This window comes from Myotis yumanensis, unplaced genomic scaffold (genome assembly GCF_028538775.1).
Source record: "Myotis yumanensis isolate MYYU_CA2020_CCGP unplaced genomic scaffold, mMyoYum1.0.hap1 SCAF_2, whole genome shotgun sequence".
Taxonomy (NCBI): domain Eukaryota; kingdom Metazoa; phylum Chordata; class Mammalia; order Chiroptera; family Vespertilionidae; genus Myotis; species Myotis yumanensis.
Genome location: NW_027223753.1, coordinates 166,522,277 through 166,541,235, shown reverse-complemented (window position 1 = coordinate 166,541,235; position 18,959 = coordinate 166,522,277). Strand labels below are relative to the sequence as shown.

At 38.5% G+C, this 18,959-nt stretch overlaps 1 protein-coding gene across 4 annotated transcripts in view; it reads left to right on the top strand.

Annotated features, from left to right (window-relative positions):
• The first annotated feature begins 3,480 nt into the window (after positions 1-3,480).
• Positions 3,481-18,959, top strand: part of OPA1 (OPA1 mitochondrial dynamin like GTPase) — a 95,700-nt gene continuing 80,221 nt past the window's right edge. For 2 of the 4 annotated variants that reach the window (XM_070406546.1, XM_070406544.1), the window contains exons 1-5: positions 3,482-3,625; positions 11,259-11,577; positions 12,859-12,955; positions 14,889-14,996; positions 16,557-16,624. In XM_070406546.1, the coding sequence (XP_070262647.1) occupies positions 3,594-3,625; positions 11,259-11,577; positions 12,859-12,955; positions 14,889-14,996; positions 16,557-16,624 (624 nt within the window). In that variant the 5' untranslated portion in view covers positions 3,482-3,593. Of the gene's footprint in view, positions 3,626-11,258; positions 11,578-12,858; positions 12,956-14,888; positions 14,997-15,474; positions 15,529-16,556; positions 16,625-18,959 lie in introns of all 4 variants that reach the window. The other 2 variants (XM_070406543.1, XM_070406545.1) reach the window with 2 other exon arrangements.

Genomic DNA, 18,959 nt, shown 5'->3' with positions numbered 1-18,959 from the left:
TACATAACTTATTTGCATAACTTTGTTCTCTACTTCTGAATAAAAAAATGCTTTTTTCTTGTTTTGGAAACACCTGACCCTCTCAGTTTTTCGTTTTTTTCACCTTTGATATAAAATAAATAGAGGTTCCCTTTCCTCTGATTTTACTAAAGAAAATAAAAGGACAAGCTTCATGATACATGGCAATTGATGAACTCTTCCATTTCAGGAAGACTTGAGGAAGGAATGTGAACTCCTGGACAGGACATGCATGTCTGAGGACATGCAAGAACTACTACCTGGCTCCTTGTTTCATCTTATTATTTTGTTTGTTTGTTTTTGCATGTAGGCTTGATGTTGTCAGACCTGATACTTTAGGAAAAAACATATTTTTTAAAACATGAAATTCCTTGTTTTTTAAATGTTGGCAACAAACCCAATATTATTTTTAAAATACTGAAAAGGACAACACAAGCCAAATGAAACAGGTCTGCAGGCTGAATTTGGACCAATGGTGGCAGTTTGATTACTAATATTCTACCCTTTTTCCCTCATGTGATACTATATATTAAACATTGTTCCTCATCAGGACAAAGAAGTCTTACCTCACAGGCTTTCTTGGCTAGTGTGAATATAATGTAGGCCAGTGGTCGGCAAACTCATTAGTCAACAGAGCCAAATATCAACAGTACAACGACTGAAATTTCTTTTGAGAGTCAAATTTTTTAAACTTAAACTATATAGGTAAGTACATTGTTATTAACTTAATTAGGGTACTCCTAAGGCTTAGGAAGAGCCACACTCAAGGGGCCAAAGAGCCACATGTGGCTAGCGAGCCGAGCCGCAGTTTGCCAATCACGGATGTAGACGAAAGGGGCCGCATACTGACCTGACAAGCTCAGGGGAGGCCTGCATGGCAGTCTTGCAAACTCAGAGACCTAAAGCAACCATAAAGGATGGTCTGAAATTAAACTTTAACTAAAAGCAGTTATGGTGGGCAGTTACGTCCTAGGCCGGTATCTTCACTGACAAGGTCAACCTTTACCGTAACTGAGCCTATCTGTCTTTTTATATCTATGATAACATACCCTTTAAGTGTCTGGGTAACTTGTAACTTCCCTTTTTCTGGACCCCTTGGGACACAACCTAATGTGCTGGGTGCCAGGACAGATACCACAAATTCCTTCATTATCATGTTAATTGTTCCTGCACCCACCTAAGTATGTGTCTATCATTTTACTTTTTATCCAATCCCAGGGGTTCCCCCCCACCCCCCGCTTTGCTTTCTCCCACTTCTCTAGTCTATCACCAGTGGATTTCATGTAACCCACCTACATCCCTTCCTTTGATTGCAATGTATAAATACAGATGTAACCCACCATTCTCCGGAGCATTATCTCAATTCATTGAGGTTCTGCTTCCCAGCATATGTCGACAGTTTGGCTCAAATAAACTCACAAAATTCTTTACAGGTTTCAATTCTTTACAGGTCTTTTTACGTTAACAATAATTTATAGCTAGCTCTTAGCTATGGACATTTGTGTTGTTAAGTTAATTAAACAAAGGGGCCATTAGACAGATTGTTCTAATGCCATTGTCAGTCTACAAAGCAACCCAAAACCTGAGCTTGTAAATGCTTTAAAGTTAATAAATCAAAATCTGAGACAACCAGTCACAAACAGCCAACTAGGCTTTCCCAAAGAAGGCAACCACTTAAGCTATAGCCCATCAAATAATTTTCTTGCTTTACTTCCTTGTCATTAGAGAAGTGTTCCACCTAGCTCCTGTTGGTGGAGCACCCCCAACCACTTCCAGTTTGTCATTGCCTGACTCAAATCAATTTTTTATCAAATAAACTCTTAAAGTGTTTAATTTGCCTCAGGTCATCTTTTAACTATTGATCCCAATCTTTTGCTATTTCATGCAATGAAGAAATAAACACCATCATGCATACACCTTTGCACGTACATGGGAGTGCTTCAGTAGGACAGATGCCTAGAGATACAGTCACAAAACAATGGTTTTGTATAATGTAAAGATGACCCATGTATGAAAGGGGTTGATATTACTTGGTTTCTCTTATTCTTGAAAAACACACACACACACACACTCCCACAAACAATTAGCAAGTAACAGAAACAAAGAAATGTTTGTGCAGCTCTACAATCCCGGAAAGATCTAGTTTGCACAGGTCATTATAGCAAGTTCCTATCTGGGCCTGTCTTTAAAACAGTCACAGCAATAAACATAATAAAGAAAATCCCCCGAGTCCTGCATTTGGGAAGTTTGCTATGACTGAGTCTATACCGGGTGCAGTTGTGAATGGATAGATACTAACTCAGGTTTCTGATCTGAAAGGAAATTGTTTTATGCTTTGTGTTTGGGGGAGGGGGAGAGGGGGATGCCCTTGAAGTGAAGCAGGGACACAGGGCACTTTAATTGTGGCTATGCCACCAACTGCCTTCATTACCTTTCATAGGTCATATTCCTTTAATGGATCCGTTTCCTCATAAAACCTAAAATGGTAAGAGTTGAAGAGGGTAAAAAAAAAGGGGGGGGGGGCGTTTAAAGCCATAGAACACTCTTAGGTTCCTTAGAAAAAAGAATGAAGGACAGAAAGGGGAAGGGGGCCCAGGATCTCTGTGACCTGGGCCCCTCCAACATGGAGAGGTTTGGGAGAGGAGGAACCAGCAAGAGAGAGTGGGAGAAAAAGGAGAAAGTAACGTCCCGGAAACCAAGAAGGGTGCTGACTCCGGAGCGGAATGCTGAGGTCAGTGACCCAGACTGACAGCGTGGGATTGTTAGACATCAACACGAACCATTTCAACAAATGGGTGAAATGAAAAACCGGACGGAAGCAGCTGAAGACTGACTGCACGAAATCATTTCTGATGCCTTTATAAACGGCACAAGCTATTCCAACCCCATAACGGGCCTACTTGATCTGAGCCCCTTTCAGACATGACCTTCGGATCCGTCTGTGACTCCCGCCTCCCTTAGACGGTTCTAAGGGTCGGAAAAGGCTTTGTAAACAAAGGCGCCGAAAGAAAGACCGTGGCGAAGGAGCAGCCGCTGGTTTTTATTAGTCTCTTATTGTCCTCATTGTGTACTCTGTAGAATTCTCCAGGCTTCCTCAATACCTACATTTTCTCATATTGGTACCAACCAGTGAGAATTTATCGATCCCGAGTCCCAGCCTCTCACCATCTTCCGCCACAGCGCAAACACCCCACCCCGACTCCCAGCTCCCCAGCTCTAGCCTTCAACCCGCAGGGCTCAGAATTCCAACCCGGAAACCCAGCCGGCGGAGCGGGTTGGGAGCGGGAAAGTAGATGTGCCTGGGCTCCGAGCGCATGCGCGAACCCTGCCCGGACCGTTTGTGCTGCTCTCCCAGAAAGGGTGGGGGGTGGTGGTTTGCCTGACGGACCGAGTACGGGTGCCGGGCAGGCTCTCGCGGAAGTCCATGCGCCATTGGGAGGGCCGCAGTGGCTTCTCAGTGTCCTTGTTGCCCAGGGCCCTTTCCTGGGTTATTCCTGGAGCAGGAGCCGGACTGGGACTGACACCCGGCTCCCGCGTGGCCGTCTCAGCGCCGGTGCGACCTCCTCGCTGGAGGGATGTGGCGTCTACGCCGGGCCGCCGTGGCCTGGTAAGTGCAGGCTGCGACCTGGCCCCGTTATTTCTAGGGCCTCTGGAAACCGGGTTTGCCCCATCATACTACCCGACGTGCAGATGACGCTCAGCACAGGCGGTTGAGGATTCCGGGATGTTCTTGAGGGCCCGGAGGGACCCTCACTGGGCTTACGGGAACTGCCAGCGCCTGCACTGTCCTTGTCCCAGCTCCTGTGCCCCTCGAGGCGCTGGGCGCCTTTCCTCCTTGGCCTGTCTCGGTTGCCCCTGCCCTTTTCACCCTTCTGACCTCGCCGTCATCTCTGTCTCCGGTTGCTTCTAGTTTCTGCCCTCTCCCTCCCGGGTCTTTGGTTCTCTCCGTGCGCCACCTTGGCCGCGTCTCTCCTAACTCTCCTCTCTCCACGCCGGGCGCACCTGCTCGCGCGGGTCCTTGCGCTCTCCCCCCAGGTGGCGGGGCCTCTGCCTCTTGCCCCAGCCCACGGAGGGAACGCGATCTGGGGGTCAGGTCTGCAGCAGTGACGCCGACGGCGGCGGAGATGGAGATGAGAGATACCCTCTTCATAGCAGCCTTTTTCAGAGTTTAGGGAAGGAGCCTTGGTTGGGGATGCAAGGTGGGAAATGTGGCACCGCCTTTCCAGTCACACTGTTACTGTTGCCCTGGCCTGGTTTGATCCTAAGTAGAAAGTCACGGAGGACTTTTCATTTAATGGGTTACTATATGCATTTTAATGAGATTCAAATGACTATCTTTACGTGTAGTTGTATTTTAATATCCTTAGCTTCCTTTAGAGTTCACTCATTCTTGCAGGCATTTGATAAAAAGTAATATACTTCAAGCAAGGCTGAAAAAAAACACTTGGTTTTCCCGATTTAACTCAGTCTGTAAACCAGCGGTTCTCAACCTGTGGGTCGCGCGACCCCTTCGGGGGTCGAACGACCCTTTCACAGGGGTCGCCTAAGACCATCGGAAAACACATATATAAGTACATATTGTTTTGTGATTAATCACTATGCTTTAATTATGTTCAATTTGTAACAATGAAATTGGGGGTCACCACAACATGAGGAACTGTATTAGAGGGTCACGGCATTAGGAAGGTTGAGAACCACTGCTGTAAACACTTGTCTTGAATTTTTTAAGAACGTTTAAAAATAGTTTAGATAACATAGTATTTATTTATAAAGAATAAAATCCATTTATTTTGTGAAGCTTTTCTTGAGTTTAAGTTCAAAACTGGATGGCATACAATAGTTACAGTTTTGTCAAATAGAATAATTGAATAAATTATTTCCACTTTCATTAAATTTTAATTTCTGAGTAAATCCACAGTCCTCAATACTAAAGTTATTTACAACCTTTTTATTTCTACTCAGTATTTACTGAGGAAACATCTAATTTTCTTTAAAAAGAGGAAAGACTGCAGAAAATAGCATACTTGTTGAAGCAATTAATATCTGTAGGAAAAACTTTAAAATTGAATTTAAAAACAAATTGATTAATAACTGATATTTGTTTATTCAGTTGCATGCTGTTGGGCTAAATTAATTCTAAAGTTACTGTGGACTCCATAGAGTTTTGGATCAATAATGGCATCTTATGTTGATAACACAATTTAGCTACCTGCAGAAGTAGAGATGTGAAAAGCCAAAACCCCAAGCTCTGGAATTTGTCTTTTGTTACGCAACATGCTTCCTCTGCATGTTATGAAGAAGAACATTCAATTTCCTGTTCTTTAAGAGATGGGAACATAAACATTTTTTGAAACATATATCTAAGCACATGCTGATGGACATGTAAGGAGATCAATGACCAACATTTATTTAAGTGCAATAAATATTTGTGTAAAATTGTTGAAAAAAATAAATACATATTAGGGAATGATGTACAGATTAGAAGAGATGGCAGATGAGAGAGAACAGATGATTTTGGGGGGAAACCTTATGTTGGTTCATGTTTGATTTTTAGTTTGGCTGAATATGGAAGTCTGTTCAAAATTCTTCAGGACTGTGAAGGCATTGCTACTTTTTCCCCCAATCATTCTTTGTTATTAATACAAACTCTCAGGACAATCCCATTTTTGTGTTTGTAGGTATCCTGTTTTTCCCTTCATGGAAGGAAGCTTTTAGGATTTTGGCCTTACTTAAAATTCTCAAGGCTTTGTCCAGGTGTGGGTCTTACCCCTGTCCCACTCTTTACCCTCCCACTCCTAATCCCCAGTCATCTGGTCTGACACTCAGTAGGCCTTTCTGTTAAAAAGATTCTTTCTTCAGTTCTGGGAAATATTTCTTCTTTTATTTCTTTATTTTTTTCTTTTATTTTTCCTGTTTTTTTTCTTTTATTTTTAGATATCTATTATGTGAATATTGTTTTTCTTTTTAGACATGTGTTATATGGAAATTATTCATGATTTCCAAAACATGATCTGTATCTATCATCTGTTGAAGAAATATGCATGTACCAAAATCTGTGTGTATGCACACTTTTAAAAAAATTATAAATATGCCTCTGTACTAATTAATTATTTACATTATGAATTGACCCTAATATAGTCTTGAAGGACAAGATACAAACAAAAAAAAAAAAACAACCTGTATCTAGAAGCTTTGGTACTTTCTTCCTGAATCCCATAGATCATTTTGCTAATACCGGGTGCATTCCACACACACCCCATTTTGGATACCACTCCTCTGAATCACTTAACTTTTCTCTTATGGTTTCTACTCATTTCTTTATATTCTAAGTTCTGGATAATTTCCTTAAATCATTGTCTGGTGTTGCTGTTCTTTATTTTATATTGGCCTTTACAGCTTTAATTTTCATGAACTGCTTTATAACATTTATTAAACTCTTAAAAGATGTGTAATTCTGTAACTTTTGTATTGTTCTCCAGTTGCTATTTTTAATACAACCTGCTTCTATTTTATGTCTGCAGTATCTTTAGGAAGCCCCCTGAGAATATTATTACAAATTTTTTAAAGATTTTTTTGTTTTTGTTTTTTAAATATATTTTATTGATTTTTCACAGAGAGGAAGGGATAGGGATAGAGAGCTAGAAACATCGATGAGAGAGAAACATTGATCAGCTGCCTCCTGCACACCCCCCACTGGGGATGTGCCCACAACCAAGGTACATATGCCCTTGACCGGAATCAAACCTGGGACCCTTCAGTCTGCAGGCCAACACTATCCACTGAGCCAAACCAGTTAGGGCTATTATTACAATTTTGTATCTTCACTTTTTCTAAGATTAACAGTGTTGTTTATCTTGGTCCTCATTTTAAGAGTTGCTGATTTTCTATAAAAGCCGAGTTATCTAATCATATTTAAACATGAAGGACTAATGATGTATATAGATGCCTGTGTGGGTTACATCAGAATGAAAAGGCTGATTTAGCAAACTGTTTTAGGTATACAATATGTCAGCGAGCAGGCTTCATTTTAGAGTTTTTAGGGAGTGGGCAGGCTATCTATCTGTTGTTGTTACAAATACCAGTATTGTTGGGGCCCACTCTGGGAAAACCCCCTCCCTCCACTAATACTCCCCCCCCTCCCCTCCCCCACCCCACACACTTTCATGAGTTTTAGCTCTTCCTTGCCTGATTGCTTAGTGTAGAGACAAGTGTTGCTGTTAACACTCAGCTGCATTGGAATAGGGTGGAGGATGACCCAAACCATCTTTCCCCAGTTGGGGCTTCAGTAAATCTCAATTTCTTTCTCCTGTTTTCATTCTCTTACCGTATTTCAAAAGGATGAAAAAGTCTTGTATGCGCATTGATCTTTTAGATCATCCTTATGAATTAGAAGCTCTAGAAGTAATCTTTGAGGGTGGCTTTTCAAGTACGAGGATTTTGCTTTGCATCAACTATCTCTTGCAGGGGACTAATTGAAGAACATTTTATATGTAGTTCCTGACTTGGACTACCATACACTCTATCTTTGCCCCCATCCATACATATTTCTGCCACCATTGTGGAAGTAGGAATTTTAGGGGTTTGGAAATAAAGGATGGAGAAAGTACAGCAAGCTCTTGAATAAAGTCATTGAACAGCGTTGTTTCATTATAACATTGATGAGATGCCGCAGGAACTGAATTCTTGTTTAGTCTATGGTAAAAACTGGTTTTATTATGCATCATTTGGCTTCAAGTTTCAGAACCAGAACCTATCAATGACGTTGAGCACTTACTATGAAATAAAAAACATCTTAGGGATATGACTACTCAGTCCTGCGGTTCATCTGTTTTGGTTATATATTTGGATTAAGTCTTTTCTAAAAACTGCAGCCCTGGCAGGTTTGGCTCAGTGGATAGAGCGTCGGCCTGCGGACTCAGGGGTCCCAGGTTCGATTCCGGTCGAGGGCATGTGCCTTGGTTGCGGGCACATCCCCTGTAGGGAGTGTGTAGGGGGCAGCTGATCGGTGTTTCTCTCTCACCGATGTTTCTGGCTCTCTATCCTTCTCCCTTTCTCTCTGTGGAAAGTCAATAAAATATATTTTAAAAAATAAAAATAAAAAATAAAAACTGCAAATAATTTCTTAGGCTAAAGAGCTATTCATACATTCATGGAGGTTAGTGCAATTAATGTTGAAATGACATTTATTGAGCACCTTTTCTGTGGTCTTTGCTAGGTTCTTTCACCTTTTTAAAAATTTTGCTACTTAATTACCCCAATAACATATTCATTAAGCAAATTTATTGAGTGTCTACTATTTGTGAGGCATTGGGCTAGACTTAGAAATACAATGGTAAGCAAAACAGACCTTATGGAGATTGCAGTTTAATGGTAGAGACAAGTATTAATTCAATAATTATATAATATAAATTTTAAAAGCACTGAAGAAAAATACAGGGAGCCAAGAACTGTAGGAGGGGAACTTGAATAAGAATGAAGTTCAGGGGAAAGGGGAATGATTGAGGTGAAACCAGTTCTAATAGCAGTAACAGGAGTTAAGTAGAAGAGTTTGTCCAAGAACAGCAGAAATTAAGGCCCTGAGGTGGGAAGGAGTATGGCACTATTGAGGAGTATGGCACTAGATGAAAACCTGTCTGGAGGTGAGAGGGAGAGAGATGGGCGCCAGATCATGGAAGCCTTGATAGACTAGGAGTTCGGATTTTATTCTTAATGCAGGGGGAGGCATTTAAAAGATTTATGCAGGTGAGTGACAGTGATCAGATTTATATTTCAGAAGAGTGTTCTGGTGAAGAGAACACCTTGGTACAGACCATTGAGGTCACTCATGTAAGGAATGATTGTAGTGGAGATGGGAGAAGGGGGAGATTTGAGATCTATATTGAAGTAGAATTAACAGAACTTGAGGGTGAGGGAGGATTAAGTATGATCCCCAGGTTTGTGGCTTATGTAACTATATATATAGGTGATGCTTATGCCATTTTCTGCGATAAGGAATACTGGAAGATGATCAGGGTTTAGTGGGGGTGGGAGGAGGAGGAGAGAGAGCAAGGTTTTGGACATCTTGAATTTGAGGTATTTTTTATATCTAAATAGAAATGTTGAGTAGGCAATTGGATAGCAGGATCTGGATCTTAATTATTAGATTAGGCACAAATTAGAAGAACATGAATTTGTGGATGGTGGTCAAGGAAATAGATGTGAAGAAGATTGCCTAGGAAGAATATATACAGTAAGAAGAGAAGTGGGTTTAGATCTTGGCCTTAATAAACTACTAACATTTAAAAGGTAAGGTAGTTGGGGAGGAGGCAAGTGAAAAGTAATGACCAGTGAGGTAAGAGTAAAACTAGAGACTGCCAAGGAAGAGAGAATTCCAACAATGAGGAGGTGTCAACATTGTCAAATATTGTAGAGAGAATTAAAATGAGAATAGAAAAACCAAATGTCCAGTGGAAAGCTTTTGGCACACTCTATAAGTGCCATTTCACCGAAATGATACAAATGAAAATCAGGTTGACTTGACTTTTAATGAGTAGCTAGAGAAATGAAGTGGGGTCCTTTTTCCCCCTCCTTTAAGGTGAGAGAGACTTGACTTTTGATTCCTTAAAAGGCAGGAGAAAGAAAGTTTGAAATAGGGATTCTCTAGGGCAGTGGTTCTCAACCTGTGGGTCGTGACCCCTTTGGAGGTCAAACGACCCTTTCACAGGGGTCACCTAAGACCATCGGAAAACACATATATAATTACATATTGCTTTTGTGATTAATCACTATGCTAATATGTTCAATATGTAACAATGAAATTGAGGGTCACCACAACATGAACTGTATTAAAGGGTCACGGCATTAGGAATGTTGAGAACCACTGCTCTAGGAGGAGGAGTGCTTGCTGTAATCTCACAGGGGCTGTCGGGAGCGGGGGAGCTAGAGGATATAGATGTAGCTGCGGAAAGTAGATAGCATGTTTCCTTCTGATGACTTCCATTTTCTCAGTGCAGTAAGGGGCAAGTCATCTACAGAGAGTTGGAGGAAGTATGGGGAGATGTGGGAGGCTAGAGGAGAGTGGAAAATGTCTGAAATAGTTCTAGCACAGAGTAGAAGAATGTGTTGACAAGAGAAATGAAATAAGACTATCCGACAATCTTGAGAGGCTAGGTGACATGTCTGTCCAGTAGGTGGGATATTCTTCAGTAGTGCTTCATTCCCTGATCAGACAGGGAGAAAAGCTGTAACAAGGATCATTCAGGGTTTATATTTTGCCAGTTAAGTAAAACAAAAAGTCAGGTGGCAAGGGAGTCTGGAGTATTTGCACAAGATCTATTGAAACTATGAATTAGGGGATTTAAGATGGGTAAGTCAGTAAATAGATAAGATGGAAACTAATAGGTAAGAACTGATAAAAGTATCAGTGATTTGGTTGTTCCATAAGGTCAAAGCTGGTTGTAGTGAAAGGGAATTGTGGTCTGAGAATAAGATACTTGAATTAGTGATTACTGACTGCAGCTCTCTGATATAGCTATTATTTCATTTAAATGGATTGAAAAACAGGCTTGGGTAAATTCATAATTTGCCTTTGGTTGTCCAACTAGTAAGCAATGAAGCTCTGATTGGAACCAAAGTTTTATCCAATTCAAAAGAAAGTGGATGTAGGAGTAGAGTTGAAAGAAATTTGAGCTAAATATTATGGAACCATGAACTATTCCCACAGTTGATTCATCTCTTGAGTTTTTTTATATCTGTTGCTCAGGTAAAACCTCATGGTTATTACTCTTCTTTCCTCTTCTCTTATATCCAGTCTATCATTCTGGTATCTACCTTTCCCTTTCCGTTCTCACTGCTGCTACCTCACTTTAGTTTCTTCTTTCTTATATCTGGGCAACTAAAATATGATCATCCTTTCTCTCCACTTCTGATCTAACATTTACTTATCTGTCTTCTGATCTTGTATCTTTGTGATTTTGGGCTGCTATAAGAAATTGCCATACACTGGGTGGCTTAAGCACAGATATTTATTTCTCATAGTTCTGGAAGCTGAGAAGATCATGCTGCAGCAAATCTGGTATCTGGTGGGGGCCTGCTTCCTGGTTTATAGACAACCATCGTCTCATAGTTTCCTCACATGATGTTTGGCCATATGTGCTTGCGTACGCGTGTGTGTTTTCCCTTTTGTATATTGTTCTTTTTATCTCATTCCCTTTGCATTGTTACCCTGTCTGATCTTTCTCCCATACCCATTTTTCTTTCAGTGAAGTCTGCCAATCCTTAGTGAGACATAGCTCTGGAATAAAAGGAAGCCTGCCACTACAAAAAGTGCATCTGATTTCACGAAGTATTTACCATTCACATCATCCTACTTCAAAGCTTCAAAGAACCCAATTCAGGACATCATTTCATCAGTTTTCCTCTCTATCTAACCATCCTTTACGTAAATTGAAACTTTCTCCGATTAAATATGGCTACCAGCCCCGCAGGAATTTTTGGCCAGCAAGATTAGCTGCAAGACTCTTAAAACTTCGATATCTCGTACTGGGATCTGCTGTTGGGGGTGGTTATACAGCCAAAAAGGTGAGTTTAACTTTCCTAGTGCTTTTCCAATTACTCAGCATGATTATTTTAAGGTTTTATAGCATAAGTAATTTTTCTTTAGACCAAGAAAATATAATTGGATGTTTAAATATTTATTGTGTCTCTACTATATGCCAGATTTTTATTGCTTGATTAATCTTAGAGATGGAGGAAGAGAGAGAGAGAGAGAAAGAAAGAGAGAGATCGATGTGAGAAAGATACAACGGTTGACTATTGACTGCCTCCTGCACAAGCCCTGACCAGGATCAAACTGCAACCCAGGTATGTGCCTGACTCAGAATCAATCCCATGACCTTCCAGTGCACAGGAGGATGCTCCAACTGTCACACCGCCAGGATTATGCTGGATTATTTCAGTAGGCATTTTCCTATTGCCACCGAGTGTGTAGCAATAGGAAAATGCCTCCCAAATTTTAGTTACAAGTATTGGAGGTAAAAATGGCCCAGTGGAGCTCTGGCTGGTGTGGTTCAGTTGGTTGGAACATCGTGCACCGAAGGAAGCGTTGCGGGTTCGATTGTCAGTCAGGGTACATATCTAGGTTGCTGGTTGGATCCCAGTTCAGGGTGTGTATGGGAAGCAGCCGATGGATGTTTCTCTCTTATATCAATGTTTCTCTCTCTCTCTCTCTCTCTCTCTCTCTCTCTCAAATCAATTTTTAAAAAACCACATATCCTTGGGTGAGGATTTAAAAAAAAAAAAAGCTTAGTAGAAGAAACACTGTGCTAGGAGTGAGAACACTTTGGTTTGATTTTCAGCTTTGCCATTTAGTGGCACAGATAGGAAACTTAGTGGTATATTCATGCAGCCACTTCTTGGCTGGTACCAGAGACAACATGTCCTGACCCCTGGTCTGTCTTCCTTCTATTCCACAGTGTTGTTTAAAGCCACATCATAAAACCTGTTTGAATGAGAATATATTTTGGATTTTTACATTTTTCTTTAGTGCAGAAAGAAAAGGAACATTTACATTGTTATATGCTTGCCTGCTAATTTGTTTTTAGAAGAGTTGAAGCCACTTTGTTGCTAGAACTTTTGAACATAATGTATCACTCTTAGTAGATTAGCATGTTTTCATTAAAATAGTTTTTCTATGCTTGCCTGCTAATTTGTTTTTAGAAGAGTTGAGGCCACTTCGTTGCTAGAACTTTTGAACATAATGTATCACTCTTAGTAGATTAGCATGTTTTCATTAAAGTAGTTTTTCTTACATTGTTATACAGCATGCAGAGCATTTGATTGGCATTCTTTCTTATCTTTTAGACTTTTGATCAGTGGAAAGATATGATACCAGACCTTAGTGACTATAAATGGATTGTGCCTGACATTGTTTGGGAAATTGATGATTATATCGATATAGGTTTGTATTGTCAAATTTTTTTTGTCATATCTATAGGACAAAGAACTACTAGTGTTGAGATAGTTTCCTAATTCTTGAATTGAATGTGCAGTAATTTTATTTTAATGATAAAAATAATAGAATAACAAAGAAAAATTTATGAGGAAAAGAAAAGTATCCTCTATCAGCGGTTCTCAACCTGTGGGTCTCGAACAATGAAAATACATCCTGCATATCAGATATTTACATTACGATTCATAACAGTAGCAAAATTACAGTTATGAAGTCGCAACAAAAACAATTTTATGGTTGGGGGTCACCACAACATGAGGAACTGTATTAAAGGGTCGCGGCATTAGGAAGGTTGAGAACCACTGCGTCTAGTTCATCACTTTAACAAAGCTTTCATTGTCTTTATGGAGCATTCTCTTTTAGTTGTACCAGTTCTGTGAATGTGGTTAATATTTTCGTTTCCTTTTTAAAAATTATAATCATAGTGAACATACACTTTGCTATCTTATCTTTTGCTACCTAACACATTTTATTAGCATTTTCCATACTGCCAATCAGCCTTCTCAAACATCATTTTTAATTTGTATGTTACCCAGAACTGATGCACCATAACCCACTTAACTAGCTCCTTTTGATTGGATACCTTGGTTACCTTTATTTTTGGTAATGAGGTTCTTTGAAAGTCTGCCAGTGTCCAGAGTAATTTCTCCCTATTGTCAGCCACTGTCCCCCTTCTAACAATAGGTAGGTGAACAAAAGTATATTTGATAGTTGTGATTGTCAGTAAGTCATGGTAATCTTTAAAAAATTTTTTTGGATTAAATTATTTTCCTCAGTCCTTTTTTGAAACTGTTTAATTTCTTAGATTAAATGTACATGGGAGTGGAATTAATGTCTAACTACACTTATTCACACCACTTCTTCAAAGATAAAATTGTGCTGTGTTGACAAAGGTATTTGCAAAAAAGTACTCTTTCAAGTTATTTTTCTAATATTCATGAGGATTGGTTTTTAACTCGATACATTTGCCAGTACCATGGTGTAGTGTCTGAGAGCCTGGATTCTGAACCTAAACTCCTAGACTTAAACCCTGCCTCCCTCACTTCTTTGCTGTGTGCTTGGGTCTCTAGTTACATAATCTTTGTACCCCAGTTTCTCATATGTAAAATGGGGTTGCTGATAGCTATTTTGTGAAGTTGCTTTGAAGAGTAAGCAAGTTAATGCTTTCACAGTACTTAGAATACTAGCTGGCATATATTCTTATTTTGAGAATATTTATGTGTTTTTGGTCTTCTCCAGAGAAAATGAGAAAAGCCCTTCCTAATTCAGAAGTCTCTATAAAGTTGTACCAGATTTGGACAAAATTGTTGAATGTTTTTAAACAAAAATAAATGCTTTGACCATTTCATAAATAAAGCCAACTCAAATAAAATAAAAGCTTCCCTTGGGCTCTTAATTATTTCCAGTTGGTAACAGGGACTATGAAAAGAGGGAGAGAAGTAATGGAAATTCTGTTCTTGAGCTTGAGCTGGAATGTGATCACGTTTTTTAGTTAGGCCAGGTGCTGTAAGAGATGTCTTTCTCTTTTTTCTTTGATTCTTTGCCTCTTTGCTTAGACTTCCTCCCCAAAAGTACTTCTGATTCCAATCTATTGTTAACATTGTTTATACAGTGCTTCTGTCTCAAGGCATTTAACTTGTAAATTGAAGGTCTCCATCTAAACCATTTGTTTGGTGAGTCTTTTATTTTAAATTTTATGGCTTGTGGAATATCATTAGAATAACGCATTGTTTCAGATATATGTAGCAGCCATAGGTGTAATAGAGGGAGAAAATGGGAGTTTAAATTTATATGTGATGATATTTAAATTTTATTAATGTTTTAATAATTAAATTATTACTTTGAGACTATGAATGAGGTTATTTGTGTGTGTCTCCTCCAGAGAAAATTATAAAATCCCTTCCTAATTCAGAGGACCTTGCAAAGTTGGCTCCTGACTTTGACAAGATTGTTGAAAGCCTCAGCCTATTGAAGGACTTTTTCACCACAGGTAAGGAAAGACCTATGTTCGATCTCATTTAAAATGTTAGGAACCACAGAGGAAAGGTGTATTCACTTGTTTATTTCTATCTTTTAAATGAAAACATTTAGTACAAATGAAACAGTTTTTTGAAAACACAAAGTTTTGTTGTGCAGTGATTTTAATTTTTGTTTAGCCCAACAGAATGAAAGTTTGCAACAACTTAAACAAGCTAGGCCTTTGACAGTGAGGGAAAAAATATCACTTGTTCTTGACAAGTAGATGAGACTTCCTATGTGCTTGCTTTTCATAATGGGTTAGAGTCAATTTGATGATTTTAAAAAATTTTATTATGATGGACCATAATGAGTAGAATTTACTAAGGTTAATCCTGGTGTATTTGCTCAATTACTACCCTATCTTGATATACACCTGAGATCTCAGACATCTTTGCTTATTCCTGTTAAAGTTTTACATTTCTATTTCCCTTTTTGCTGATTTTTCACAGGTCACAAATTGGTTAGTGAAATCATAGGAGCTTCTGACCTACTTCTCTTGTTAGGTGTGTAAACAGACATTTTTGCTGATCTTAACATGCCTTCTAAATGCTTCTAATAAACTACTTGCAAATAAAATTTCAGACCAAATTTATAATGCTGCTTATGCTGAATTTCAAAACCCCAGAACTGTATTAGGCAAATTCATTCTCCTTCAGGTCAAAATAATAAAATAATTATTTTGTAGTAAAACTAAAATTCCTAAATATATATCTGTATTTTAAGATAAAAGCTATTAGGAAGAGAGTTTGCTGTACCAGAATATTTTCTTGAAATTGATCTGATTGTTTTTGATAATTAAAATGAAAAGTAATTTTAGTTTGTCTCATCTGTCCTGTCATAGGTGACATTTTAAATTTATTTTTTTATTGTATGTAATCTTTACATAATGGCATTGGTATATGGCTGAACTGTAAGTACACTCATGTACAGTACTTCTTATCAAAGACTGTCTTATTTTTTATTGTAATTTTCAGTGATATTTTTAAAAATAGGTTAAACACATGCTACAATTAAAAAAAAATTTTTTTCTTGAATGGGTTACTAGTATTTTCCTTAAAATAAAAACAACTTTCCAAAAAAGGGATACTCTAAAATCCATTTACCATTTAAAAAATATATTTTTTTGTTATTGACTGTGACAGCATGGATGGACCTGGAGAGTATTATGCTAAGCAAAATAAACCAGTTAGAGAAAGATAAATCACATGATCTCATTTATATGTGGAATCTAATGAACAAAATAAACTGACAAACAAAATGGATCCAGAAACATGGATGCATAGAACAGAATGACAGATCTCAGAGGGGAATGGTGCAGAGGGGATGGGAAGAGATTAACCAAAGAACATATATTCATATAGGCAAAGCCCCTGGGCACAGACAGTAGTGTGGGGAAGGCCCGGGGTGGGGCAGGAGCTGTGTGGAGGGGGGCAAAGGAGAGGAAGATGGGGACTTCTTAATTAAACATAATTTGGAATTTAGATTATTGACATCATTGGAGAATTTAAAGGACTGTGTATTTATCTCGAAGGTTCATCTGGAGAAACCACATTTAGAGCAACAGATCATGGACCTGAAAGTGACAAGCATTATAGAAAGGTAAGTATAAGAAAGAATTCTTCATGTAGGTAGTCTTGTAAGATTTTTAAAAAGGTTTTAACTTACCTGCAAGACTTGAAAATGGTAACATTTGAGGAGCAAATATAAAACACCATACTAGAGTATTATTACTAGCCTTGGTACAAAGTGCAAGGTACATACAGCAGTTTTAGAAAAGTAATCGGAGAAGCCTATTCCTTTCAAATACGTTCTGTGAAATATTAGCTTCAACCTAACAGAAGGCTTTGTTGTTATACATTAGTGGGAGAAGCTGATATAAATAAAAAAGAAACAAGCAGGTTTTTTTTCTTTTTCCTTGATTTCTCTGATCTTAATGGACTCCTGTCCTTTGTGCAGCTCCAGATGTCTGAGTGTGCAGGGTTTTCAGATTTATTTAGCAGCAGAACCCTTTTCCACAAAATATCTTCTAGGGAACAATGTGTGCTTCTTTTTTTTGTTGTTAATCCTCACCTGAGGATATTTTTCCATTGATTTTTAGAGAGAGTGAAAAGGAGGGGGAGAAACAGAAAGAGAAACATTGATGTGAGAGAGACACATCGATTGGTTGCCTCTCGCACAACCTGGGCCAGGGTTCGACTCTGCAACCCAGGTACGTACCCTTGACCAGAAACAAACCTGTGACCCTTCAGTACACAGGCTGACGCTCTATTCACTGAGCCAAACCAGCTAGGGCTAGGGACCAGTGTTTTATGTCGTATACTTAGGGGAAATAATAAGGCAGTAGGAAGCAGGTTTTAGTAGGGAATAAATTCTGTTATATTGATAGTCAACAAAATTATGTATGTATGGGGTTATTTAGGGTTTGTCAATTTCAAAACGTATTAACAAAATCCATATGAAAGTTTTAGAAAATTGCTTATGTAGAATAACATTTCTTTGTATTTATATGCATATGTTAACCTTACATTTTCTTAGTCTTTTTTTATATTTTGGAATTGGTAAGATAACTGATTCCTTGGCTATTAAAAAAATGTATGTTTAGGCAGATACATATCTGGAAAAAATACTCTGTGAACATTTTAAAATTAAATATAGACTATGTAGCTTTTATACTGAAGGTTATGGTTTTAATACATTGAAAAATAAATTATTTTATGTTTATTTGAGAAGCAGGAAAATTTCTACGTTTCTATCACTCTCCCTTTCCTTTAACGTTGAACTTTTTACATACTATTCCAAGTTTTAATTATATTTCAAAATGGGTTTTTTTTGCCTTATAACTTGATCTTTTGGAGAAAATATTTGAAATACCTGAGTGTGTGTGTGCACCCATGCGTGCGCATTTGCCTTTTAACGTGGTGTTTCTGATACCTTTTTCATAGGCTTTATTATAATCAAGGGATACCCTTAACTATTCATGCTACTGGGGAGAAAAAAATTGAATTGAAATTAGCCAATTATGCGCAGCTTATTTTGAGCCAAGGCCTTGGCCCTTAATACAGGTAGATCTACTAGAGAGGAGCTAATTTAATTGGGGAGAAGGAACCCCTGATATGGCAGTGTGTTTTTGAGTGACAAGATTTCTTGTTGCCTAGGACTCAGTGGTCGGCAAACTCATCAGTCAACAGCCAAATATCAACAGTACAACGATTGAAATTTCTTTTGAGAGCCAAATTTTTTAAACTTAAACTATATAGGTAGGTACATTGTTATTAACTTAATTAGGGTACTCCTAAGGCTTAGGAAGAGCCACACTCAAGGGGCCAAAGAGCTGCATGTGGCTCGCAAGCCCCAGTTTGCCGACCACGGGCCTCTGTTAGTTAGTGGATATCTGTATCTCTGCTTTTCTCTGATATAGCCTAGGATTGCTTTGGTGAATGAGAAACCTGCTTTAGGGCCTAACTCAGATAATTCCCTTAAAATCCTACTACAGTGATAAATGAATAATCAATAAAAGATCAGGAGCTCTACAGCATAGAAGAAGCAAGAATATGGATCTCTTAATTTATGGTGATTATCTTGCCCACTCAAAAACACACCAGTTATTTTCAGCTGTTGTAAATACTAAATCTGAAGTTGGAATTAAACTGCTTTGCTAAATAAAATGAAAGCAAATGCTATTATAAAAATTACAGAAAATGCAGTTTTAGCCTCTAATAGTGGTTTTAATTCTATTAATATGCAGCATTATGGTTTTAAGGCTTGATGGTTACCTGTGATACTTGAGAATAATCAACTGTTTAGACAAGGTGTAGAAAAACTGATTTTAAGAGACCTGGCTACAAATCGATGATTTAAGGTAATGAAGGAGAGACCTTAGATTAGACCTTTTTAGAAATTACTCTAAAACATCAAGTTTGAAAATTTGGGCAAT